The sequence below is a fragment of the Panulirus ornatus genome, chromosome 14 (assembly GCF_036320965.1).
Source record: "Panulirus ornatus isolate Po-2019 chromosome 14, ASM3632096v1, whole genome shotgun sequence".
Lineage (NCBI taxonomy): Eukaryota > Metazoa > Arthropoda > Malacostraca > Decapoda > Palinuridae > Panulirus > Panulirus ornatus.
The window spans coordinates 44,701,170-44,725,259 of record NC_092237.1 but is presented as its reverse complement, the minus strand read 5'-3'; the positions used below and the strand labels follow the sequence as shown (position 1 = coordinate 44,725,259).

Here is a 24,090-nt window from a genome sequence, read left to right as displayed (position 1 = left end):
AAGTATGAGGTCTGTTGGGGATGAGAGAGCTTGGGAAGTGAGTCAGTTGTTGTTCGCTGATGATACAGCGCTGGTGGCTGATTCATGTGAGAACCTGCAGAAGCTGGTGACTGAGTTTGGTAAAGTGTGTGGAAGAAGAAAGTTGAGAGTAAATGTGAATAAGAGCAAGGTTATTAGGTACAGTAGGGGTGAGGGTCAAGTCAATTGGGAGGTGAGTTTGAATGGAGAAAAACTGGAGGAAGTGAAGTGTTTTAGATATCTGGGAGTGGATCTGTCAGCGGATGGAACCATGGAAGCGGAAGTGGATCATAGGGTGGGGGAGGGGGCGAAAATTTTGGGAGCCTTGAAAAATGTGTGGAAGTCGAGAACATTATCTCGGAAAGCAAAAATGGGTATGTTTGAGGGAATAGTGGTTCCAACAATGTTGTATGGTTGCGAGGCGTGGGCTATGGATAGAGATGTGCGCAGGAGGATGGATGTGCTGGAAATGAGATGTTTGAGGACAATGTGTGGTGTGAGGTGGTTTGATCGAGTAAGTAACGTAAGGGTGAGAGAGATGTGTGGAGGTAAAAAGAGCGTGGTTGAGAGAGCAGAAGAGGGTGTTTTGAAATGGTTTGGGCACATGGAGAGAATGAGTGAGGAGAGATTGACCAAGAGGATATATGTGTCGGAGGTGGAGGGAACGAGGAGAAGAGGGAGACCAAATTGGAGGTGGAAAGATGGAGTGAAAAAGATTTTGTGTGATCGGGGCCTGAACATGCAGGAGGGTGAAAGGAGGGCAAGAAATAGAGTGAATTGGAGTCATGTGGTATACAGGGGTTGACGTGCTGTCAGTGGATTGAAGCAAGGCATGTGAAGCGTCTGGGGTAAACCATGGAAAGCTGTGTAGGTATGTATATTTGCGTGTGTGGACGAGTGTATGTACATGTGTATGGGGGGGGGGGGTTGGGCCATTTCTTTCGTCTGTTTCCTTGCGCTACCTCGCAAACGCGGGAGACAGCGACAAAGTATAAAAAAAAAAAAAAAAAAAAAAAAAAAAAACAAGTGCACTGAGTTATTCTTATGCTTCATGCACAAAGTATCATTGGAAAACCTATTGCACACTGCCAGAATACCAATATCATGCCTAATTCATCAGAACACAGCACAGTGACTGGCTTTTCAGTTTGAGATTGAGAGTAGCTCCACCAAAGTATCCATCGAATTCTTTAAGAAATGGAGCCCACCCTATAAAGAAGCAGAGGATGAAAATGATGCTACAAATGAAGTTGGTGATGTTAAGAACACTTTGAAATGGTATCAGTACCTGATATGATGTACTGGGTGAATGAGTCAGCCATACATGCTATCAAGAAAAACTCAGACAGGAATTAAAGCAATGTCTAACCAGTTGTCTTAAGAGATAACCACTTAATTAGGGAGTATCGCTAGGATGCATTTGGTTCTTTGCTCTCAACAGGCCATAGGAATGCATTTCTACAATTTAGTTTATGTTCATATACATTCCACTGAAGTTTGATAACCATTTCCACATGCAGAAATATAAACCCAACAGCAGTACAGTAAAACATATGCTAAAGAATTCTTCTCCTTGATATGCTGGTCACTGTGTAGTATTCACTGATTCCGTACTTTATGAAATTAAAGTCATTGAAATAGATGTGCACTGCCTCAGGAGGTGTACAACAGGGGAAGGTTGGAAGTAGGTAAGCAGAATAGAGAAAACATGAAAGGGAAAAATGAAAGATAGAGAAATAGGCCATACCAGTTTAAAGGAAATTGTAAGAACAGAAAGAAGAAAAAAGACAGCCTTGTACTTCCCCTTAGCGGCACTCTGATATGTAATTGACATTAATTGATTAAATACCTACATTTATAATTTTTCATTTCTCTTACTACAAGCAAATGGCTGTTGTCTTATATATTACAGGATCAGATCTTTTAGGTATTCATGTTGGATCCAAAAAGTAAAGATGTTTGAAAGTGTGCAGTAACCATATTTTGGTATTGATGATGCATTTGATTTTTCCTCAAAAGTAAAAGATTGCTAATATGATAGGGTAAAGGTATAGATTTCCTGAGTGCTAGAAATGACAGATGGTAAAAGAGAAAATGACATGGAAAATTGAGTGAAAAGAATGGAAGTTTTTTGTCCTCCTTTGCTCCTTTCTCCAGTCCAGTACGACGAAAATGAACTAAGAATTTTTTTGTGAAAAAAGATTTATTATTTGTCTATGCTTTGTTTAAACCTCATAAGTTGTAAAAACATCATACTCGGAAGTTATATGGATTAGTTTAGGGATTGGAATTATTACCATTTCTTAGGATTTCTCATATTACTCAGGTATTTCGTAGTGGAGAAGGCATGGGCATTCGCTTAGATGGTGCCTCTGCTTTTGCTGGAGCCATCATATCTCCATACTATGATTCCTTGCTTGTGAAAGTCATATCAAGAGCATCTGACTTGCATGCCTCTGCTTCCAAAATGAATCGGTCTCTCCGTGAATTCAGAATACGAGGTGTTAAGGTAAGTAATGTAATAATAACTGCCTTTAGATAGGTCTCATTTTAACTTTTATGTGTTCCTTGTGATAACTCACTAACATAAGAAATGGCAAACAAGTATGAAACAAAAAAGATTATTATTATTATTTTCTTATTATACTTGATTGCTGTTTCCTGCATCAGCAAGGTAGCACCAGGAAACAGAGGAAGAATGGCCAGTCTTCTCAAATGCACACATATATATTTTTTTTTTCTTTTCCTTTGTCGCTGTCTCCCGCGTTCGCAAGGTAGCGCAAGGAAACAGACGAATGAAATGGCAAAACCCACCCCCATACACATGTATATACATACGTCCACACACGCAAATATACATACCTACACAGCTTTCCATGGTTTACCCCAGACGCTTCACATGCCCTGATTCAATCCACTGACAGCACGTCAACCCCGGTATACCACATCGATCCAATTCACTCTATTCCTTGCCCTCCTTTCACCCTCCTGCATGTTCAGGCCCTGATCACATAAAATCTTTTTCACTCCATCTTTCCACCTCCAATTTGGTCTCCCACTTCTCCTCGTTCCCTCCACCTCTGACACATATATCCTCTTGGTCAATCTTTCCTCACTCATTCTCTCCATGTGCCCAAACCATTTCAAAACACCCTCTTCTGCTCTCTCAACCACGCTCTTTTTATTTCCACACATCTCTCTTACCCTTACGTTACTTACTCGATCAAACCACCTCACACCACACATTGTCCTCAAACATCTCATTTCCAGCACATCCATCCTCCTGCGCACAACTCTATCCATAGCCCACGCCTCGCAACCATACAACATTGTTGGAACCACTATTCCTTCAAACATACCCATTTTTGCTTTCCGAGATAATGTTCTCGACTTCCACACATTCTTCAAGGCTCCCAGAATTTTCGCCCCCTCCCCCACCCTATAATCCACTTCCGCTTCCATGGTTCCATCCGCTGCCAGATCCACTCCCAGATATCTAAAACACTTTACTTCCTCCAGTTTTTCTCCATTCAAACTTACCTCCCAGTTGACTTGAGCCTCAACCCTACTGTACCTAATAACCTTGCTCTTATTCACATTTACTCTCAACTTTCTTCTTTCACACACTTTACCAAACTCAGTCACCAGCTTCTGCAGTTTCTCACATGAATCAGCCACCAGCGCTGTATCATCAGCGAACAACAACTGACTCACTTCCCAAGCTCTCTCATCCCCAACAGACATCATACTTGCCCCTCTTTCCAAAACTCTTGCATTCACCTCCCTAACAACCCCATCCATAAAGAAATTAAACAACCATGGAGACATCACATACCCTTGCCGAAAACCTACATTCACTGAGAACCAATCACTTTCCTCTCTTCCTACACGTACACATGCCTTACATCCTCGATAAAAACTTTTCAATGCTTCTAACAACTTGCCTCCCACACCATATATTCTTAATACCTTCCACAGAGCATCTCTATCAACTCTATCATATGCCTTCTCCAGATCCATAAATGCTACATACAAATCCATTTACTATTCTAAGTATTTCTCACATACATTCTTCAAAGCAAACACCTGATCCACACATCCTCTACCACTTCTGAAACCACACTGCTCTATATATATATATATATATATATATATATATATATATATATATATATATATATATAGGGTGTTTTGGTCGAGGTGGTGTGCAAAGTGAGAGGGTTAGGGAAAATGATTTGGTAAACAGAGGAGAGGTAGTGAAAGCTTTGCGGAAGATGAAAGCCAGCAAGGCAGCAGGTTTGGATGGTATTGCAGTGGAATTTATTAAAAAAGGGGGTGACTGTATTGTTGACTGGTTGGTAAGGTTATTTAATGTATGTATGACTCATGGTGAGGTGCCTGAGGATTGGCGGAATGCGTGCATAGTGCCATTGTACAAAGGCAAAGGGGATAAGAGTGAGTGCTCAAATTACAGAGGTATAAGTTTGTTGAGTATTCCTGGTAAATTATATGGGAGGGTATTGATTGAGAGGGTGAAGGCATGTACAGAGCATCAGATTGGGGAAGAGCAGTGTGGTTTCAGAAGTGGTAGAGGATGTGTGGATCAGGTGTTTGCTTTGAAGAATGTATGTGAGAAATACTTAGAAAAGCAAATGGATTTGTATGTAGCATTTATGGATCTGGAGAAGGCATATGATAGAGTTGATAGAGATGCTCTGTGGAAGGTATTAAGAATATATGGTGTGGGAGGAAAGTTGTTAGAAGCAGTGAAAAGTTTTTATCGAGGATGTAAGGCATGTGTACGTGTAGGAAGAGAGGAAAGTGATTGGTTCTCAGTGATTGTAGGTTTGCGGCAGGGGTGTGTGATGTCTCCATGGTTGTTTAATTTGTTTATGGATGGGGTTGTTAGGGAGGTAAATGCAAGAGTTTTGGAAAGAGGGGCAAGTATGAAGTCTGTTGGGGATGAGAGAGCTTGGGAAGTGAGTCAGTTGTTGTTCGCTGATGATACAGCGCTGGTGGCTGATTCATGTGAGAAACTGCAGAAGCTGGTGACTGAGTTTGGTAAAGTGTGTGAAAGAAGAAAGTTAAGAGTAAATGTGAATAAGAGCAAGGTTATTAGGTACAGTAGGGTTGAGGCTCAAGTCAATTGGGAGGTAAGTTTGAATGGAGAAAAACTGGAGGAAGTAAAGTGTTTTAGATATCTGGGAGTGGATCTGGCAGCGGATGGAACCATGGAAGCGGAAGTGGATCACAGGGTGGGGAGGGGGCAAAAATCCTGGGAGCCTTGAAGAATGTGTGAAAGTCGAGAACATTATCTCGGAAAGCAAAAATGGGTATGTTTGAAGGAATAGTGGTTCCAACAATGTTGTATGGTTGCGAGGCGTGGGCTATGGATAGAGTTGTGCGCAGGAGGATGGATGTGCTGGAAATGAGATGTTTGAGGACAATGTGTGGTGTGAGGTTGTTTGATCGAGTAAGTAACGTAAGGGTAAGAGAGATGTGTGGAAATAAAAAGAGTGTGGTTGAGAGAGCAGAAGAGGGTGTTTTGAAATGGTTTGGGCACATGGAGAGAATGAGTGAGGAAAGATTGACCAAGAGGATATATGTGTCGGAGGTGGAGGGAACGAGGAGAAGTGGGAGACTAAATTGGAGGAGGAAAGATGGAGTGAAAAAGATTTTGTGTGATCGGGGCCTGAACATGAAGGAGGGTGAAAGGAGGGCAAGGAATAGAGTGAATTGGATCGATGTGTTATACCGGGGTTGACGTGCTGTCAGTGGATTGAATCAGGGCATGTGAAGCGTCTGGCGTAAACCATGGAAAGCTGTGTAGGTAATTATATTTGCGTGTGTGGACGTATGTATATACATGTATATGTGGGTGGGTTGGGCCATTTCTTTCGTCTGTTTCCTTGCGCTACCTCGCAAACGCGGGAGACAACGCAAAAAAAAAAAAAATTATATATATATATATATATATATATATATATATATATATATATATATATATATGTATATATATATATATATATATATATATATATATATATTTTCCCTGGGGATAGGGGACAAAGAATACTTCCCACGTATTCCCTGCGTGTCGTAAAAGGCGACTAAAAGGGGAGGGAGCGGGGGGCTGGAAATCCTCCCCTCTCGTTTTTCTTTTTAATTTTCCAAAAGAAGGAACAGAGAATTGGGCCAGGTGAGGGTATTCCCTCAAAGGCCCAGTCCTCTGTTCTTAACGCTACCTCGCTAATGCGGGAAATGGCGAACAGTTTGAAAGAAAAAAAAAAGATATATATATATATATATATATATATATATATATATATATATATATATATATATATATATATATATTATATATGCAATTGAGTGGGAGATGTATGAAAGAAAGAGACAGGAGGTCAAGAGGAAGGTGCAAGAGGTGAAAGAAAGGGCAAATGAGAGTTGGGGTGAGAGAGTATCATTGAATTTTAGGGAGAATAAAAAGATGTTCTGGAAGGAGGTAAATAAAGTGCGTAAGACAAGGGAGCAAATGGGAACTTCAGTGAAGGGCGCAAATGGGGAGGTGATAACAAGTAGTGGTGATGTGAGAAGGAGATGGAGTGAGTATTTTGAAGGTTTGTTGAATGTGTTTGATGATAGAGTGGCAGATATAGGGTGTTTTGGTCGAGGTGGTGTGCAAAGTGAGAGGGTTAGGGAAAATGATTTGGTAAACAGAGAAGAGGTAGTGAAAGCTTTGCGGAAGATGAAAGCCGGCAAGGCAACAGGTTTGGATGGTATTGCAGTGGAATTTATTAAAAAAGGGGATGACTGTATTGTTGACTGGTTGGTAAGGTTATTTAATGTATGTATGACTCATGGTGAGGTGCCTGAGGATTGGCGGAATGCGTGCATAGTGCCATTGTACAAAGGCAAAGGGGATAAGAGTGAGTGCTCAAATTACAGAGGTATAAGTTTGTTGAGTATTCCTGGTAAATTATATGGGAGGGTATTGATTGAGAGGGTGAAGGCATGTACAGAGCATCAGATTGGGGAAGAGCAGTGTGGTTTCAGAAGTGGTAGAGGATGTGTGGATCAGGTGTTTGCTTTGAAGAATGTATGTGAGAAATACTTAGAAAAGCAAATGGATTTGTATGTCGCATTTATGGATCTGGAGAAGGCATATGATAGAGTTGATAGAGATGCTCTGTGGAAGGTATTAAGAATATATGGTGTGGGAGGCAAGTTGTTAGAAGCAGTGAAAAGTTTTTATCAAGGATGTAAGGCATGTGTACGTGTAGGAAGAGAGGAAAGTGATTGGTTCTCAGTGAATGTAGGTTTGCGGCAGGGGTGTGTGATGTCTCCATGGTTGTTTAATTTGTTTATGGATGGGGTTGTTAGGGAGGTAAATGCAAGAGTTTTGGAAAGAGGGGCAAGTATGAAGTCTGTTGGGGATGAGAGAGCTTGGGAAGTGAGTCAGTTGTTGTTCGCTGATGATACAGCACTGGTGGCTGATTCATGTGAGAAACTGCAGAAGCTGGTGACTGAGTTTGGTAAAGTGTGTGGAAGAAGAAAGTTAAGAGTAAATGTGAATAAGAGCAAGGTTATTAGGTACAGCAGGGTTGAGGGTCAAGTCAATTGGGAGGTGAGTTTGAATGGAGAAAAACTGGAGGAAGTGAAGTGTTTTAGATATCTGGGAGTGGATCTGGCAGCGGATGGAACCATGGAAGCGGAAGTGGATCATAGGGTGGGGGAGGGGGCGAAAATTCTGGGGGCCTTGAAGAATGTGTGGAAGTCGAGAACATTATCTCGGAAAGCAAAAATGGGTATGTTTGAAGGAATAGTGGTTCCAACAATGTTGTATGGTTGCGAGGCGTGGGCTATGGATAGAGTTGTGCGCAGGAGGATGGATGTGCTGGAAATGAGATGTTTGAGGACAATGTGTGGTGTGAGGTGGTTTGATCGAGTGAGTAACGTAAGGGTAAGAGAGATGTGTGGAAATAAAAAGAGCGTGGTTGAGAGAGCAGAAGAGGGTGTTTTGAAGTGGTTTGGGCACATGGAGAGAATGAGTGAGGAAAGATTGACCAAGAGGATATATGTGTCAGAGGTGGAGGGAACGAGGAGAAGAGGGAGACCAAATTGGAGGTGGAAAGATGGAGTGAAAAAGATTTTGCGTGATCGAGGCCTGAACATGCAGGAGGGTGAAAGGAGGGCAAGGAATAGAGTGAATTGGAGCGATGTGGTATACCGGGGTTGACGTGCTGTCAGTGGATTGAATCAAGGCATGTGAAGCGTCTGGGGTAAACCATGGAAAGCTGTGTAGGTATGTATATTTGCGTGTGTGGACGTATGTATATACATGTGTATGGGGGGGGGGTTGGGCCATTTCTTTCGTCTGTTTCCTTGCGCTACCTCGCAAACGCGGGAGACAGCGACAAAGTATAAAAAAAAAAAAAAATATATATATATATATATATATATATATATATGGATGTTTTGGCTCTGAGTGAAACGAAGCTCAAGGGTAAAGGGGAAGAGTGGTTTGGGAATGTCTTGGGAGTAAAGTCAGGGGTTAGTGAGAGGACAAGAGCAAGGGAAGGAGTAGCAGTACTCCTGAAACAGGAGTTGTGGAAGTATGTGATAGAATGTAAGAAAGTAAATTCTCGATTAATATGGGTAAAACTGAAAGTTGATGGAGAGAGATGGGTGATTATTGGTGCATATGCACCTGGGCATGAGAAGAAAGATCATGAGAGGCAAGTGTTTTGGGAGCAGCTGAATGAGTGTGTTAGTGGTTTTGATGCACGAGACCGGGTTATAGTGTTGGGTGATTTGAATGCAAAGGTGAGTAATGTGGCAGTTGAGGGAATAATTGGTATACATGGGGTGTTCAGTGTTGTAAATGGAAATGGTGAAGAGCTTGTAGATTTATGTGCTGAAAGAGGACTGATGATTGGGAATACCTGGTTTAAAAAGCGAGATATACATAAGTATACTTATGTAAGTAGGAGAGATGGCCAGAGAGCGTTATTGGATTACGTGTTAATTGACAGGCGCGTGAAAGAGAGACTTTTGGATGTTTATGTGCTGAGAGGTGCAACTGGAGGGATGTCTGATCATTATCTTGTGGAGGCTAAGGTGAAGATTTGTATGGGTTTTCAGAAAAGAAGAGTGAATGTTGGGGTGAAGAGGGTGGTGAGAGTAAGTGAGCTTGGGAATGAGACTTGTGTGAGGAAGTACCAGGAGAGACTGAGTGCAGAATGGAAAAAGGTGAGAACAATGGAAGTAAGGGGAGTGGGAGAGGAATGGAATGTATTTAGGGAATCAGTGATGGATTGCGCAAAAGATGCTTGTGGCATGAGAAGAGTGGGAGGTGGGTTGATTAGAAAGGGTAGTGAGTGGTGGGATGAAGAAGTAAGATTATTAGTGAAAGAGAAGAGAGAGGCATTTGGACGATTTTTGCAGGGAAAAAATGCAATTGAGTGGGAGATGTATAAAAGAAAGAGACAGGAGGTCAAGAGAAAGTGTGCAAGAGGTGAAAAAGAGGGCAAATGAGAGTTGGGGTGAGAGAGTATCATTAAATTTTAGGGAGAATAAAAAGATGTTCTGGAAGGAGGTAAATAAAGTGCGTGAGACAAGGGAGCAAATGGGAACTTCAGTGAAGGGTTCAAATGGGAAGGTGATAACAAGTATTGGTGATGTGAGAAGGAGATGGAGTGAGTATTTTGAAGGTGGGTTGATTAGAAAGGGTAGTGAGTGGTGGGATGAAGAAGTAAGATTATTAGTGAAAGAGAAGAGAGAGGCATTTGGACGATTTTTGCAGGGAAAAAATGCAATTGAGTGGGAGATGTATAAAAGAAAGGGACAGGAGGTCAAGAGAAAGTGTGCAAGAGGTGAAAAAGAGGGCAAATGAGAGTTGGGGTGAGAGAGTATCATTAAATTTTAGGGAGAATAAAAAGATGTTCTGGAAGGAGGTAAATAAAGTGCGTAAGACAAGGGAGCAAATGGGAACTTCAGTGAAGGGCACAAATGGGGAGGTGATAACAAGTAGTGGTGATGTGAGAAGGAGATGGAGTGAGTATTTTGAAGGTTTGTTAAATGTGTTTGATGATAGAATGGCAGATATAGGGTGTTTTGGTCGAGGTGGTGTGCAAAGTGAGAGGGTTAGGGAAAATGATTTGGTAAACAGAGAAGAGGTAGTAAAAGCTTTGCGGAAGATGAAAGCCGGCAAGGCAGCAGGTTTGGATGGTATTGCAGTGGTATTTATTAAAAAAGGGGGTGACTGTATTATTGACTGGTTGGTAAGGTTATTTAATGTATGTATGACTCATGGTGAGGTGCCTGAGGATTGGCAGAATGCGTGCATAGTGCCATTGTACAAAGGCACAGGGGATAAGAGTGAGTGCTCAAATTACAGAGGTATAAGTTTGTTGAGTATTCCTGGTAAATTATATGGGAGGGTATTGATTGAGAGGGTGAAGGCATGTACAGAGCATCAGATTGGGGAAGAGCAGTGTGGTTTCAGAAGTGGTAGAGGATGTGTGGATCATGTGTTTGCTTTGAAGAATGTATGTGAGAAATACTTAGAAAAGCAAATGGATTTGTATGTCGCATTTATGGATCTGGAGAAGGCATATGATAGAGTTGATAGAGATGCTCTGTGGAAGGTATTAAGAATATATGGTGTGGTAGGCAAGTTGTTAGAAGCAGTGAAAAGTTTTTATCGAGGATGTAAGGCATGTGTACGTGTAGGAAGAGAGGAAAGTGATTGGTTCTCAGTGAATGTAGGTTTGCGGCAGGGGTGTGTGATGTCTCCATGGTTGTTTAATTTGTTTATGGATGGGGTTGTTAGGGAGGTGAATGCAAGAGTTTTGGAAAGAGTGGCAAGTATGAAGTCTGTTGTGGATGAGAGAGCTTGGGAAGTGAGTCAGTTGTTGTTCGCTGATGATACAGCGCTGGTGGCTGATTCATGTGAGAAACTGCAGAAGCTGGTGACTGAGTTTGGTAAAGTGTGAAAGAAGAAAGTTAAGAGTAAATGTGAATAAGAGCAAGGTTATTAGGTACAGTAGGGTTGAGGGTCAAATCAATTGGGAGGTAAGTTTGAATGGAGAAAAACTGGAGGAAGTAAAGTGTTTTAGATATCTGGGAGTGGATCTGGCAGCAGATGGAACCATGGAAGCGGAAGTGGATCATAGGGTGGGGGAGGGGGCGAAAATCCTGGGAGCCTTGAAGAATGTGTGTGAGTCAAGAACATTATCTCGGAAAGCAATAATGAGTATGTTTGAAGGAATAGTGGTTCCAACAATGTTGTATGGTTGCGAGGCGTGGGCTAAGGATAGAGTTGTGCGCAGGAGGATGTATGTGCTGGAAATGAGATGTGTGAGGACAATGTGTGGTGTGAGGTGGTTTGATCAAGTAAGTAACGTAAGGGTAAGAGAGATGTGTGGAAATAAAAAGAGCGTGGTTGAGAGAGCAGAAGAGGGTGTTTTAAAATGGTTTGGGCACATGGAGAGAATGAGTGAGGAAAGATTGACCAAGAGGATATATGTGTCGGAGATGGAGGGAATGAGGAGAAGTGGGAGACCAAATTGGAGGTGGAAAGATGGAGTGAAAAAGATTTTGTGCGATCGGGGCCTGAACATGCAGGAGGGTGAAAGGAGGGCAAGGAATAGAGTGAATTGGATCGATGTGGTATACCGGGGTTGACGTGCTGTCAGTGGGTTGAATCAGTGCATGTGAAGCGTCTGGGGTAAACCATGGAAAGCTGTGTAGGTATGTATATTTGCGTGTGTGGACGTATGTATATACATGTGTATTGGGGGGGGGGCCATTTCTTTCGTCTGTATTCTTGCGCTACCTCGCAAACGCAGGAGACAGCGACAAAGCATAATAGATAAATAAAAATGATATATATATATATATATATATATTACTTTTTTTTTTTTCCATACATGGTCGCCATTTTCCGCTTTAGTGAGGTAGTGTCAAGAACAGATAACAAAGCCATAGAGGGAAAATTCCTCACTTGCTCTCCTTTTTTTGGAAAGTAATACAGGAAGTGAGGAGTTCAACCTACTCGCTCCTACTCCTTTTAGTTGCCTTCTGCGACACACGGGTGTAGAAGTTTTACTTGCAAGCAAAAGCAGCAACAAGAAAATACAGGGGCTAAGAAAAGAGGGGAGATATAAGCTGGAGTGAGTACCAGGAAACACAGAGAGGTTTATACTGTAAGAAAAACAAGATAACAAATTGGAATATCAGTGAAGAGGCAAATGAAGAAGTAGAAACAGGCTGAAATGAGATGAAGGGGGGTAAAAAGTGGGTATTTTGAAAATTTTTGCATGTATTCAGTGATGGGGTGGTAAATGTGGGATGTTCTGGACTTGGATGTATGCGAAATGAGAGAATCATAGAAAGTGTTTAATTGAAAAGAGAAGAGGTGGTGGAAGCATGGCATAAAATGAAGTGCAGATGAGTGGCTGGAGTGGATTGGATTGCAGTTTAATTTCTGTGGAAAGGGGTTGATTATGTTGCTGATTGGTCAGTTAGGATATTCAGTGTATGTATTTCTCATTGTGACTGAGGATTTGTAGAGTACCTGTATAATGCCATATATGAAGGCAAAGGGAACATAAGTGAATGTTCAAATCATATTGGTATAAGTTTGCCGAGTGTACCAGGTAAGTTGTATGGAGAGTGATGATTGATAGGGTGGTGGCATGTACAGAGCTTCCGATTAGGGAGGGACAGTGTGGCTTTTAGGTGTTTGCTTTGAAGAATATTTACGAGAAATACTTACAGAAACAGAAGGACCTGAATGTGGTGCTTATGGATATGGAGAGAGGATACGGTAGAGTTGATAGGCATGCTTTATGGAAGATTTTATGAATATGTGGTATGGGAGGAAAGCTACTAAATGCAGTGAGGTTTTTTATCAAGAGATTAAGTCATGTGTGTGAGTAGGAAGAGAGTGGTTCCAGGTTAAGATGGATCTATGGCAGGGGTTTGTGATGTACCAGAGATTTGATATGTTTATGGATGGGATGATGTTGGATGTGAATGCAAGGGTAGAAAGTTTTTCACCTTTTGTGGATGTTTAGCTTTAACTCACCATGTGTAAGCTGTGAAGTGAATCTTAGACTCGCAATCCATTTTTTGTACTTATTTGTTGTCATAGATCATTACTACTTAGCTAGTTATGTCTTAATGACGTTTTATTTTCATTATTGGTTTTCTTTAAAGTAATTTTTTTTTATTTTCTTCCACCAGACCAATATTCCATTTTTGTTGAATGTGCTGGAGAACCAAAAGTTCCTTAATGGAACCATTGATACTACATTCATCGATGAAAATCCTCAGCTCTTCCAGTTTCACCCATCTCAGAATCGTGCACAGAAGCTCCTTAACTACCTAGGAAATGTTCTGGTTAATGGACCATTAACCCCTCTTGCTACAGGTCTTAAGCCTGCAGAAATTTATGCTGTGATACCAGAAACACCTGCTGGTAAGTGGTTAAACATGAATAAGATTGCTTATATATGAACATTTAATTGAATAGTGTTCTCTATTTATATAGCCTGCAGCCATAGATAAGAGATATTTTTTTTACTTTCTTGATGCTGATGGTAAACTCTTAAATGTCAGCACTGTAATGAAAGTAAATCATAGCATAGATGATTCAGATCTGAACTGAAAGTTGTTCAGTAGTTGTGTCAGGCAGTGGGACGGAGAAATACAGTGGCTGATCACTTCAGTGGCATTCATATAATTGCCCAACAGCTTAACCATCCTTTATTATATGTGATGTCATACATTTAACCGCCTACCCCCTCCCCATTTTACTGCATTTTACTAAAATGCATCACCCATTCACTCACACTCACTTGGTTCCTCCCAAAAGCATTCCTTTGTACTTCACTCCTCTTAATTTTTGGTGCATTAGTACCAACACTCATCTTGATTCTTTGTGTATAAGCACTAACAATGAGTCACCTCTCTTATTTTACTTTTATTCTAACCCATTTTAACACTGAACATGCATCCTTTCTTTCTTTAACACAGTTCTGCAGTTCTTTCCTCATCTGAAGTGTTGCCATTTTTCTTTACTTGCGCCTTGTTATTACCCAGGAATTTACCCCCTCAGTATTCCTAAAACACTATCCTCTTACCCTTCAACTGTGTTTTGCTAAGCCAGAACAGCTAGGTTTCTTTCATTAAACATGATATTTATATCTTTGTTCTTTTCATCATGATTACATCTTACTTATTCAGATGCCCTAAGGACAAAGCCTTTTGGGAAAAATCCTCACTTGGTCCTTACTGTGTTCATACTTTTTGAGTGATATTACAAGAGTGGAGGATTTCCAGGCACCTCCTCCTGCCACTATTAGTCATTTACTGTGCACTAGAAGACTAGTGATTATATTCTTTTTCCTCAATCCTTAGGGGTGGGAGAGGACATCTAGTATATCAGATTAGGTTGAATTTGGCCCATTACCCAAAATTCAGATTTATTGAGTTTGTAAGTCATTATTAATAAAAGTAAGTCATCATTAGTAAATTGTAACCTGGTAACTATCAATGGACTTCAAATATACTTCTCTTTCAGCTACTGATCCTCCACGGGGCTTCAAAGACATCCTTGTTGCTGAGGGGCCAGAGGGCTTTGCAAAGGCTGTGAGAAACCATAAGGGACTCTTACTGATGGATACAACCTTCAGAGATGCCCACCAGTCCCTTCTTGCTACAAGAGTCCGTACACATGATCTTCTAAAGGTAAGAGATTTAGTTTTTGTGTGAATATCTTTGTGATATGCACAGCTTTAGCATCAGTTTGCACACATTAGAGTGTTTTTGTCAACTTTTTCTATATTTCTTAGATACCTTTGGATTTTATATGTCTGTGATTTTAGAATAACCCTTGTACAGTATAGGTAAGGAAGCAAGTGCATACTGGAAGTGTTACAGCACTATTGATTTAGTTACAGATTGTGGAGTTTCCAGACAAGCTCCTTTACAAGCATTTATTTTGTTGAACACCTGAGTTAGTTTTGCTTCAACCTAAATCATATTTGTTCATATATGTTCTTCCAAGTGTGGATGTTTGTCAGAGTCAGAGATGAATCAAATTATTTGGAACATAATCTGTTGCAGTTGTGTATATGATGCAATCAATTTAGCTATGGGATTGTTTTTATTCAAAAGACACAGTCATAAATGTAAATGCCATAATAGAGTGAGGACATTACAACAATACACAATATTTGTATTGAGTTAGTTACCATGGATCCACGCTGCCAGGGTATATGGCCTGTTCAAGATTAACAGTACTGCTTCATGGTTAACAGAAAGAACTCTATCATACTTCATATCTTCATATGCTTAGGTCATAGGACAAATTACCGTAATCACCTTTACTTCTCTACCTCTTTCAGGGTCATAAAAGTAGCCTAAAAGGAACTGTGCATAGGCTCGAAAATCAAATATTGAGTCCTAGTCATGGGGTATTATTACATTTATATAGATATTTAGATGAGGCTTCGAATGAACTTTAGGTCTTCACATTTGCAAATTTGTCAGTATCCATGAAACATTGGCACCCTTTGGCACAATTCAAATCCAGAGAATTCTAAGATGTAAATATTGTATTCATCATATGTTCACATAGTCACTACTTGGACAGGCAATAGCCTTCTCAAATCAGACTTAACATTCATAAATATAAATATAGCAGGGTAACAATTCTCCCTCAAGGAGTTGGGCACCCTTACCCTTTTTCTAGTCCGTGGAGTTGAGTTGAGGGACCCAAACTTTGCAAATTTTTTTTCTTGTATGTGTTTGCCATTTCCCCACATCATTGAGGTAGCATCAAGAACAGATGACTGAGCCTTAGAGAGAAAAATCCTTGCATGTTCCCCTTTTCTGTTCCTTCTTTTGGAAATATAAAACAGGAGGGGAGGATTTCCAGCCCCCCTGCTCCCATCCCTTGAAATCGCCTTCTACAACACGAAGGGAACATGTGGGAAGTATTCTTTCTCCCCTATCCCCAGGAATATAACTGCAAATATTCCCCTTAAAAGGTGCACATGGTGTTGGATGAAAACAACATGTCTACAGCCAATTTCAGAAGAAAGTGCAGGCTTGTCTGGATGAATGAAATGTTAAAGGAATGAATTATGAAAATTTTTAACACTTTTAGAAAGGTCCAGTAATCTGTCTGTCTGTATTTATGATGCTTGTTACCAACTGAAACTTCCATAAAGGGATAGCCACATCAATAGGGTCTCCATAACTAGCAAACTCCAGTACTGCACCTTAGCCTTTAGTGCTTCACCCTTATCATTTCACTGGTAAAGGGCAACTCTAGGGCAATTTTTGCTGAGGATTTTACCTAATGTTCGCACTGACTTTTATGCTCCTGCCTATTGTTCCTACCAACTACCTACCTAATGCTCTTGCCTAAATGTTAATACCCACTACTTCCATCTATTGGTCCTACTGCTTTGCCAAAAGGCAGGGCCACTGCATAGTGCCTCAGGTAGGAAAATTTGCAGTTATGAAGAATGAGTTGTCTGTCAAGTGTTTTCAAGTGGTATGTATGACAAGGAGAGATTGTATGTTTGCAGACAGAATGCTAGTAGTCCACATGTGGGTGAAGCAGAAAGAAAAGACAGCTACCTGGGTCAGAGGAGTGGAACTTGACAGTCACTGAAATGCTAACTCGTTAGGCAGCTTCACTAACCCTCCCGATACTCAGCCAGGGAGTGTGGTTAGTACACCTCCCTGGTTGTTGGCTGCTTATCAAATACTACCTACAGAGTTAAGGTTAAGTAATAGGTGCTAGATAAGACAGTGCTAAGATGTGGTAGGAACTATGAGTACGGTGTGATGAAGGGTATGAAATCAGGCCTCCAAAGTGTTACAGATGATTATGCAAGAGCTGTGGCACTGTTAATGAAGGATGGGTGGTTAGAAAAGATAATTGATTGCAAGTGTATCGGGTAAGATTAATAGTTGTGAAGCTCAAGTTTGAGGGGTTAGGAGTGTTGCATAAGTACCTAGCAATGAAAGAGTAGAAGAGATTAAGCATACCTTTTAGAGAGAGCTTGAAAGAACTGTAGAATATCTTAGATAGAAACTGTGCATGATGGGTGACTTAAATGGATAAATGAGGGAGGCAGAGGTATGTGGATATGGGTTCCAGGTGCAAAGGATAAATGTGAGTTTTTTGATTTGTCTACATTATGAGGCTTGAGTGTTGTAAACATATGATTGAAATTTTAGGATGTTGATTTGTACACATGATAAAGACAGGAAGACAAGAGGATGATTGATTTAATGTGGCAGGACGGAATGTTATAGATACTGTGTGATTTAGAAGAGGGCTGGAAGGGGTTTGTAAATTCAGATGGGAGTAATGTTTAAGTTAGCTTTTGGTTGTGAATGGTATAGGGCTAGAAAAATGAATGAGAGAATGGGAAGAATGGAAGAATAAGAGTTAAAAGGTTGAGGAATGAAATGGTGAAATGTACCTTCCAAGAGAAGTTAGTTGAGAAGATTCAAAATAGTATAGAATGCAGTTTGTAATGAGGAGGCCATTCAAGTCTCCATTATTGCAGGTTTCCATGGGGATGTGTGGTGGAACATGTACAGGTTGTGGAAAGAGAGGTACACTATGTTAGGATAAAGGTTTAAGGAATTTGGAAAAAGTTAGATTTGTCAGATAATAATATAGAGTGTAGCTTTGGTTTCGGTGCCTTGTAAACTACACCTGGGGAGTGGATGTGGGTAAATGAGCGCTGTTTCTTTATCTTTCCTGAAGGCTATGTTGCTAAAACAGAAAATAGTGAACAAGTATGTGAAGGAAAAAGAGGAAATAGAATGTTGGTGTGTCAACAAAAGGAAAGCAAATAAGGGCTGTGAAAGAAAATTAATCAGAGTTTAAAAGAGAATTAGATGTAATTTTGGAAGGTGGTGAAGAAAAGTAGAAGTTACTTATGGAAGTAAAGTGTATTTGACATGTCTGAAAAAATGCTGGTAACAAAGGATGGATTATGGTAGAAATAGAGATAGAACTAATTGGAATTGATAGTGGATGAAATGTTTCTTTTAGTAATGTAGGAACAGAGATAAGGATGGAGAGAAATGAGAGTATGGGATGGGAAGACACTGTGAAACAAGCAAGGTAGAAGAACAGTAAAGCTCTAAAGGGATAGAAGAGTTGGTCATATAGTTGTAGTAGTGAGTGAGATGGTGAAGTGAAGATGAAACTGTTGTTTAGTTGATTCCCATATTTGCTTACTTAAGATTAACTACCCATATATTTAAAGGTTTGATCCATCTAGTTGAGTGCTCCACATTCTTTGAACAAGTTTGTTTTCGACCTTAAAATGATTATTTTTATGAAATTGCTGATAGTTATTATCATTCTTCATGATTTTATAAAAAGATATTTTCTTGTTTTTCAGATCTCACCTTATGTGGCACATAACTTCAACAGCCTTTTCTCTGTAGAAAATTGGGGAGGAGCTACCTTTGATGTGGCTCTTAGGTTCCTCCATGAGTGCCCATGGGAACGATTGGAAGCAATGCGCAAGCTTATTCCAAACATTCCCTTCCAGATGCTTCTCAGAGGAGCCAATGGTGTTGGTTATACTAATTACCCTGATAATGCTGTCTACAAGTAGGTTTGAATAGAGATATTCCATATGTTTATTGTTGTTATACTTGAATTGCTGTTTCCCATGTCAGCAAGGTAGCTTCACTAAACAGACGAGAAAATGCATCCATTCACATACACTTTTATGTACATATACGCACATACATGTGCATATACATCTATATATATTTTAACTTTCTAAAAGGGGAAACAGAAGAAGGAGTCACGCGGGGAGTGCTCATTCTCCTTGAAGGCTCAGATTGGGGTGTCTAAATGTGTGTGGATGTAACCAAGATGAGAAAAAAGGAGAGATAGGTAGTATGTTTGAGGAAAGGAACCTGGATGTTTTGGCTCTGAGTGAAACGAAGCTCAAGGGTAAAGGGGAAGAGTGGTTTGGGAATGTCTTGGGAGTAAAGTCAGGGGTTAATGAGAGGACAAGAGCAAGGGAAGGAGTAGCACTACTCCTGGAACAGGAGTTGTGGGAGTATGTGATAGAGTGTAAGAAAGTAAACTCTTGATTGATATGGATAAAACTGAAAGTTGATGGAGAGAGATGGGTGATTATTGGTGCATATGCACCTGGGCATGAGAAGAAAGATCATGAGAGGCAAGTGTTTTGGGAGCAGCTGAATGAGTGTGTTAGTGGTTTTGATGCACAAGATCGGGTTATAGTGATGGATGATTTGAATGCAAAGGTGAGTAATGAGGCAGTTGAGGGAATAATTGGTATACATGGGGTGTTCAGTGTTGTAAATGAAAATGGTGAAGAGCTTGTAGATTTATGTGCTGAAAAAGGACTGGTGATTGGGAATACCTGGTTTAAAAAGAGATATATACATAAGTATACGTATGCAAGTAGGAGAGATGGCCATAGAGCATTATTGGATTACGTGTTTATTGATAGATGCTTTAAAGAGAGACTTTTGCATGTTAATGTGCTGAGAGGTGCAACTGGAGGGATGTCTGATCATTATCTTGTGGAGGCGAAGGTAAAGATTTGTAGAGGTTTTCAGAAAAGAAGAGAGAATGTTGGGGTGAAGAGAATGGTGAGAGTAAGTGAGCTTGGGAAGGAGACTTGTGTGAGGAAGTACCAGGAGAGACTGAGTACAGAATGGAAAAAGGTGAGAACAAAGGAGGTAAGGGGAGTCGGGTAGGAATGGGATGTATTTAGGTAAGCAGTGATGGCTTGCGCAAAAGATGCTTGTGGCATGAGAAGCGTGGGAGGTGGGCAGATTAGAAAGGGTAGTGAGTGGTGGGATGAAGAAGTAAGATTATTAGTGAAAGAGAAGAGAGAGGCATTTGGACGATTTTTGCAGGGAAATAATGCAAATGAGTGGGAGATGTATAAAAGAAAGAGGCAGGAGGTCAAGAGAAAGGTGCAAGGGTGAAAAAGAGGGCAAATGAGAGTTGGGGTGAGAGAGTATCATTAAGTTTTAGGGAGAATAGAAAGATATTTTGGAAGGAGGTAAATAAAGTGCGTAAGACAAGGGAACAAATGGGAACTTCAGTGAAGGGGGCTAATGGGGAGGTGATAACAAGTAGTGGTGATGTGAGAAGGAAGGAGATGGAGTGAGTATTTTGAAGGTTTGTTGAATGTGTTTGATGATAGAGTGGCAGATATAGGGTGTTTTGGTCGAGGTGGTGTGCAAAGTGAGAGGGTTAGAGAAAATGATTTGGTAAACAGAGAAGAGGTAGTAAAAGCTTTGTGGAATATGAAAGCCAGCAAGGCTGCAGGTTTGGATGGTATTGCAGTGGAATTTATTAAAAAAGGGGGTGACTGTATTGTTGACTGGTTGGTAAGGTTATTTAATGTATGTATGATTCATGGTGAGGTGCCTGAGGATTGGCGGAATGCTTGCATAGTGCAATTGTACAAAGGCAAGGGATAAGAGTGAGTGCTCAAATTACAGAGGTATAAGTTTGTTGAGTATTCCTGGTAAATTATATGGGAGGGTATTGATTGAGAGTGTGAAGGCATGTACAGAGCATCAGATTGGGGAAGAGCAGTGTGGTTTCAGAAGTAGTATAGGATATGTGGATCAGGTGTTTGCTTTGAAGAATGTATGTGAGAAATACTTAGAAAAGCCAATGGATTTGTATGTAGCATTTATGGATCTGGAGAAGGCATTTGATAGAGTTGATATGGATGCTCTGTGGAAGGTATTAAGGATATATGGTGTGGGAGGTAAGTTGTTAGAAGCAGTGAAAAGTTTTTAACGAGGATGTAAGGCATGTGTACGTGTAGGAAGAGAGGAAAGTGATTGGTTCTCAGTTAATGTAGGTTTGCGGCAGGGGATGTGTGATGTCTCCATGGTTGTTTAATTTGTTTATGGATGGGGTTGTTAGGGAGATGAATGCAAGAGTCTTGGAAAGAGGGGCAAGTATGCAGTCTGTTGTGGATGAGAGAGCTTGGGAAGTAAGTCAGTTGTTGTTCGCTGATGATACAGCGCTGGTGGCTGATTCATGTGAGAAACTGCAGAAGCTGGTGACTGAGTTTGGTAAAGTGTGTGAAAGAAGAAAGTTGAGAGTAAATGTGAGTAAATCTGGGAGTGGATCTGGCAGCAGATGGAACCATGGAAGCGTAAGTGAATCATAGGGTGGGGGAGGGGGCGAAAGTTCTTGGAGCGTTAAAGAATGTGTGGAAGTTGAGAACATTATCTTGGAAAGCAAAAATGGGTATGTTTGAAGGAATAGTGGGTCCAACAATGTTGTATGGTTATGAGGCGTGGGCTATGGATAGAGTTTTCCGCAGGAGGGTGGATGTGCTGGAAATGAGATGTTTGAGGACAATATGTGGTGTGAGGTGGTTTGATCGAGTAAGTAATAATAGGGTAAGAGATGTGTGGTACTAAAAAGAGTGTGGTTGAGAGAGCAGAAGAGGGCGTTTTGAAATGGTTTGGTCACATGGAGAGAATGAGTGAGGAAAGATTGACCAAGAGGATATATGTGTCAGAGGTGGAGGGAACGAGGAGAAGTGGGATACCAAATTGGAGGTGGAAAGATAGAGTGAAATAGATTTTGAGTGATCGCCACCTTGCCACACATGGAATACCATCCCCCTCGCCCCTCATGTGTGTGAGGTAGCGCTAGGAAAAGACAACAAAGGCCCCATTCGTTCACACTCAGTCTCTAGCTGTCATGCAGTAATGCCTGAAACACAGCTCCCTTTCCACATCCAGGCCCCACACAACTTTCCATGGTTTACCCCAGACGCTTCACATGCCCTGATTCAATCCACTGACAGCACGTCAACCCCAGTATACCACATTGATCCAATTCACTCTATTCCTTGCCTGCATTTCACCCTCCTGCATGTTCAGGCCCCGATCACTCAAAATCTTTTTCACTCCATCTTTCCACCTCCAATTTGGTCTCCCACTTCTCCTCGTTCCCTCCATCTCCGACACATATATCCTCTTGGTCAATCTTTCCTCACTCATTCTCTCCATGTGCCCAAACCATTTCAAAACACCCTCTTCTGCTCTCTCAACCACGCTCTTTTTATTTCCACACATATATCTTACCCTTACATTACTTGCTCGATCAAACCACCTCACACCACACATTATCCTCAAACATCTCATTTCCAGCACATCCACCCTCCTGCGCACAACTCTATCCATAGCCAACACCTCACAACCATACAACATTGTTGGAACCTTTATTCCTTCAAACATAGCCATTTTTGCTTTCTGAGATAATGTTCTCGACTTCCACACATTCTTCAAGGCTCCCAGGATCTTCGCACCCTCCCCCACCCTATGATTCACTTCCGGTTCCATGGTTCCATCCACTGCCAGATCCACTCCCAGATATCTAAAACACTTTACTTCCTCCAGTTTTTCTCCATTCAAACTTACCTCCCAATTGACTGGACCCTCATCCCTACTGTACCTAATAACCTTGCTCTTATTCACATTTACTCTTAACTTTCTTCTTTCACACACTTTACCAAACTCAGTCACCAGCTTCTGCAGTTTCTTACATGAATCAGCCACCAGTGCTGTATCATCAGCGAACAACAACTGACTCACTTCCCAAGCTCTCTCATCCACAACACACTTCATACTTGCCCCTCTTTCCAAAACTCGTGCATTCACCTCCCTAACAACCCCATCCATAAACAAATTAAACAACCATGGAGATATCACACACCCCTGCCGCAAACCTACATTCACTGAGAACCAATCACTTTCCTCTCTTCCTACACGTACACATGCCTTACATCCTCGATAAAAACTTTTCACTGCTTCTAACAACTTTCCTCCCACACCATATATTCTTAATACCTTCCACAGAGCATCTCTATCAACTCTATCATATGCCTTCTCCAGATCCATAAATGCTACATACAAATCCATTTGCTTTTCTAAGTATTTCTCACATACATTCTTCAAAGCAAACACCTGATCCACACATCCTCTACCACTTCTGAAAACCACACTGCTCTTCCCCAATCTGATGCTCTGTACATGCCTTCACCCTCTCAATCAATACCCTCCCATATAATTTACCAGGAATACTCAACAAACTTATACCTCTGTAATTTGAGCACTCACTCTTATCCCCTTTGCCTTTGTACAATGGCACTATGCACGCATTCCGCCAATCCTCAGGCACCTCACCATGAGTCATACATACATTAAATAACCTTACCAATACAGTCACCCCCTTTTTTAATAGCTTCCACTGCAATACCATCCAAACCTGCTGCCTTACCGGCTTTCATCTTCCGCAAAGCTTTTACTACCTCTTCTCTGTTTATCAAATCATTTTCCCTAACCCTCTGACTTTACACCCCACCTCGACCAAAACACCCTATATCTGCCACTCTATCATCAAACACATTCAACAAACCTTCAAAATACTCACTCCATCTCCTTCTCACATCACCACTACTTGTTATCACCTCCCCATTAGTGCCCTTCACTGAAGTTCCCATTTGCTCCTTTGTCTTACGCACTTTATTTACCTCCTTCCAGAACATCTTTTTATTCTCCCTAAAATTTAATGATACTCTCTCACCCCAACTCTCATTTGCCCTCTTTTTCACCTCTTGCACCTTTCTCTTGACCTCCTGTCTCTTTCTTTTATACATCTCCCACTCAATTGCATTTTTTCCCTGCAAAAATCGTCCAAATGCCTCTCTCTTCTCTTTCACTAATAATCTTACTTCTTCATCCCACCACTCACTACCCGTTTCTAATCAACCCACCTCCCACTCTTCTCATGCCACAAGCATCTTTTGCGCAATCCATCACTGATTCCCTAAATACATTCCATTCCTCTCCCACTCCCCTTACTTCCATTGTTCTCACCTTTTTCCATTCTGCACTCAGTCTCTCCTGGTACTTCCTCACACAAGTCTCATTCCCAAGCTCACTTACTCTCACCACCCTCTTCACCCCAACATTCACTCTTCTTTTCTGAAA

General features: G+C 41.0%; 1 protein-coding gene across 4 annotated transcripts in view; it reads left to right on the top strand.

Annotated features, from left to right (window-relative positions):
• Nucleotides 1-24,090, top strand: part of PCB (Pyruvate carboxylase) — a 437,613-nt gene that overhangs the window by 304,422 nt on the left and 109,101 nt on the right. For all 4 annotated transcript variants that reach the window (XM_071669755.1, XM_071669754.1, XM_071669756.1 and 1 more), the window contains 4 exons: nt 2,345-2,527; nt 13,270-13,504; nt 14,609-14,775; nt 18,468-18,682. In XM_071669755.1, coding sequence (XP_071525856.1) covers nt 2,345-2,527; nt 13,270-13,504; nt 14,609-14,775; nt 18,468-18,682 — 800 coding nt within the window. The remainder of the gene's footprint in view (nt 1-2,344; nt 2,528-13,269; nt 13,505-14,608; nt 14,776-18,467; nt 18,683-24,090) is intronic.